The sequence below is a fragment of the Stegastes partitus genome, unplaced genomic scaffold, assembly GCF_000690725.1.
Source record: "Stegastes partitus isolate 25-593 unplaced genomic scaffold, Stegastes_partitus-1.0.2 Scaffold292, whole genome shotgun sequence".
Taxonomy (NCBI): Eukaryota; Metazoa; Chordata; class Actinopteri; family Pomacentridae; genus Stegastes; species Stegastes partitus.
Window position 1 is genome coordinate 407,891 of NW_007578023.1, and position 3,572 is coordinate 411,462.

The 3,572-nt window shown below is 42.6% G+C and overlaps 1 protein-coding gene across 1 annotated transcript in view; it reads right to left on the bottom strand.

The window, feature by feature from the left end:
* LOC103358139 (lutropin-choriogonadotropic hormone receptor-like) overlaps positions 1 to 3,572 on the bottom strand; it is a 5,551-nt gene continuing 1,979 nt past the window's right edge. The window contains exons 3-11 of the mRNA XM_008282985.1: positions 3,403 to 3,477; positions 3,238 to 3,312; positions 2,915 to 2,989; positions 2,709 to 2,786; positions 2,522 to 2,590; positions 2,352 to 2,426; positions 2,072 to 2,257; positions 1,763 to 1,825; positions 1 to 1,222 (exon numbers count right to left, since the gene is read on the bottom strand). Of these exons, the coding sequence (XP_008281207.1) occupies positions 1 to 1,222; positions 1,763 to 1,825; positions 2,072 to 2,257; positions 2,352 to 2,426; positions 2,522 to 2,590; positions 2,709 to 2,786; positions 2,915 to 2,989; positions 3,238 to 3,312; positions 3,403 to 3,477 (1,918 nt within the window). The remainder of the gene's footprint in view (positions 1,223 to 1,762; positions 1,826 to 2,071; positions 2,258 to 2,351; positions 2,427 to 2,521; positions 2,591 to 2,708; positions 2,787 to 2,914; positions 2,990 to 3,237; positions 3,313 to 3,402; positions 3,478 to 3,572) is intronic.

The window sequence follows — 3,572 nt, forward strand, 5'->3', positions numbered from 1 at the left end:
TCAGGTGAGCTCTCCCTCCTCTTTCAGCTGATGGTTCTGATGTGGCAGGGCCGCCAGCCTCGCTCCTGTGGGGGATCCTTTTTTATTGGATCCGAAGTTGCTCTTCATTGCATTTTCTGAGCAGCAGGCCTTCATGCGATAAACGCTGGCCTTGCTCTTACAGCAGCCCATGGCACTCATGAGCTGATACGCGTCCTTTCTGAAAGCCTTGGTGAAGATGGCGTAAAGGAAGGGATTGGCACATGAGTTGATGGGAAAGAAAAGGACCAGCAGAATCTTAGAGTTGGTAACGGTGATGAGGGGAACTTTGAAGGCAGCAGAGATGGCAAAGAAGGAGATGGGCGCCATGCAGAGAAAATCTGTGAAGATGAGCACGGCCATGCGCTTTGCAATCCTGGTGTCGGCGCTTCTTCTCGGGAACTCTGGGTTCTTCACAGCCAGGTAGATCAGCACATAGCAAACACACACAACGATGAAGGCGCCCACGTTGAAGAGCAGGATTATTATGATGAAGGCCTGAGCCAGAGGAGTCTCTATGTCCATGGGTAGGCACATGCTGACTTTGGTGTAACTGCTCACACCAACCAGGGGCAGCATCCCCATCCCTAAACAGATGAGCCAACCGGCCGCCATTATAGCCGCTGCATGTGTAAGAGCCAGGCGGCGCTCCACCTGCAGAGCGTTGGTTATGGTGTGCCAGCGCTCCAGAGTGATGGTGGAAAGTGTGTAGACTGACAACTCCCCACCAAACACAGACAGAAAGCCTGCAGCGCTACAGCCGGGCCCTGTCTGCCATTCAATAGCATGTTGACTGTAGTGGCCGCGAGTTCGCAAGTCTACTGTAGCTATGCTCAGAAGGTAAACCCCGATGCAGAGGTCAGCAAAAGCGAGGTGGCACATGAGGAAGCGAGGCACCGTCAGCTTGTTCCGGCTGGTAAAGAAAACCAGCAGCACTGTCAGGTTGCCTGTGATCGCCAGGATATTGATGAACCAAATGGCGACTCTGAGGAAACTGAAACCTGCAATGTCCTCACAGGGATTGAAAGCATCTTCTTCAGGTGTGCAAACTAATGTTGGTTGGGTCTGACAGAAGTCCAGTTCTGGATAATGAAAATTCAGATCTCCGAAGCCGTCGTCCTCCACAAACAGGTCAACTTCTGGAAAAAATGGCATGTTCACAAGTAGAGTTGTGTCTGCTGAGCCTCCAATCACCTGCTGAGCCCTGTTTTTGAAAGAGAAGGAAAAGGAGAGGACATTGTTCTGGTTAGCTGAGCTTCAACTAAAGAATTCAGAATAGATAAATGTAAAGATCTGTTCAAGGTAGAATCTGGATAAAGATTTCTGATATTTAGCTTTTGCTCCCACTGCCATCTTTGTCTTATCACCTTGTCTTTGTCACCTTCCCTTTCCCCTGTCCTGAGCATGCACAGGTGTGCACAGGACATATTGGAATAGTGTTGTGGGGATCAGTTCAAGACTCTTTGTTTCTATCGCATTCACAGAGGCAGGGCTGTGTATGAACAACAATTTTATTTTATTTTTTTGAGGACACACAGAAGTGAGGCGACATTCACTGAATTTCATAAGAAGTGTGTTGGAATGGTATCGCTGACTCTACCATTAAGATAAGATCTTTGTTAGGTAAACTAAGCAAAACATTTTTTTTTTTCCCAAGATGGGGTCAATGAAATCCCCCATGAAATGCTGAAACTAAACACAAATTTTTTAATTAAGTGAAGTTTAACCAAAACAAATGTTTTACCTTGCTGGTGGATCACCACAAGACATAGAGCCATTATTCCATGCAGGATTAATTGGAAAGTCCCTGGAGAAACAGAAGAACATGATTATTCACTCACTGAAGCTTGAAACACATTCAAACACCTGTGTATTATTATACTGCATTTCTCATCCGGTGTTATTTAATAGGCAAGTATTCCGAATTGGATTCTGTTTTTTGTATACTTCTACAGTAATGAGTGAAAACTGGAGCAGCTGTGGTGCAGAGCTTACTGAGATAATCCATGAATAAATCCAACCTTGATTAGCCTTTAAAATGCACCTAAATCACCTGTTGGTGTTCCAGCTCAGCAGTGCGCAGCAGTGACTGTTGTAGGTGAGATGAGCCTTTCGTAGGCTCCACAGGCCCTGCAGAGGAGGCAGACTCTTCAAGGCATATGCTGACTGAGCAAACAACTCCAGAACCGACTCCAGTCCCTGTGATGGTAACTTTGTGAGAGCTGTTGCAGAGACATCCCTGTGAAATAACACAGACAACCATGTAATGTAAAGGTCTTTTTGTGGCCATTGTCCTGGTTGTACACTTTCAGGAGGCTTAAAAAATCACTTACAAAACTCCAGGACCCGTGGCTCCTTTAAAAGCATCCATGTGAAGCACTCTGAGGTTTCGATTATTCTTCAAAACTCTTAAAAATAACAGAATGCAGTGTTAAGGAGGAATTTTATTGCTGTGGGAGCTAAAATTAAACAGAAGTCATTTTTTAAAAATGTGGCAAAATACAGCTTATTTATCTTTGTCCCATTGAAGGCATGCTCGTGTATTTCTCTTATGTCGTTGTTGTACAGGTTCCTGTAAATGCAAGTCACAAAATGTGAATTTTTAAAGGTCAAAGAGAGCTTTCTTGCCATTTGAAAAATATTTATTCAACAAACAAAGTGACAGAGTAAAGCTGTGCAGCAACACTTACATTTTAACATACTCTTTTGTCACTCCGGCGAAAGCATTGGGAGGTATTTCTTGTAGATAAAGGTTGTCATATATCTCCCTGCAACAGTAGTACAGTTAAAACAAGAACAAACTAAACTCATACACTTTTAAGTGCCATAAAGTGCTCTGTTGCAATGCCATCTGAAGTGTGGTAATGACTCACACTTCAACAACAGAAATACTTACAAGATAAACTCTGATTCAAGAGAATTGATTGATGTAATACCAGGAAAAACCGTTATGCCAGTATTTGAGATGCTTCTGTCAAAAAAGAGGAAAACGTGTCATTTTGGAATATTTATGAGGACTTTTAATATAAACCTAAGGAGGGGAAACAGAAAAACTGTTATAAGTTAAAGTGCAGGCTAATATTAATGACTCAGACCGAAAAACAAATGCATTCTCTTCACAGAATTATATAAAATTTACAATGCACGGGGCTCTGTCTAGTCTATTTACATCTTGTAAATTGAAAATTTAGAAATATTGTAAATTTGGGATGTTCTCACAAGTAGCGAAGCTTGGGAAGGTTGTTAAATGTCCCTCTGTCGATGTGCATCAGATTCCTTGTCTTCCCGATTGAGCTGCAAAACAATATTTGCATGAGTCAGTACTGGGCTGCAAAACAGTAACCATGGATTTAGTTGATTCAAAGAACGACTGAAAAGACTTACATTTCAGAGAGGTTGAGAAGATTGTTGAATGCTAATGTCTCAATGGTTTTCAGGGTTACACTCTCAGAAATCTCACTGCATGCAGCAGAAACAATGAAAGTTTATCTGAACAACATTTATTTTTGAAGTGTCACACTCAAAGAAAAGACAGACTGCTATCTATCTATCTA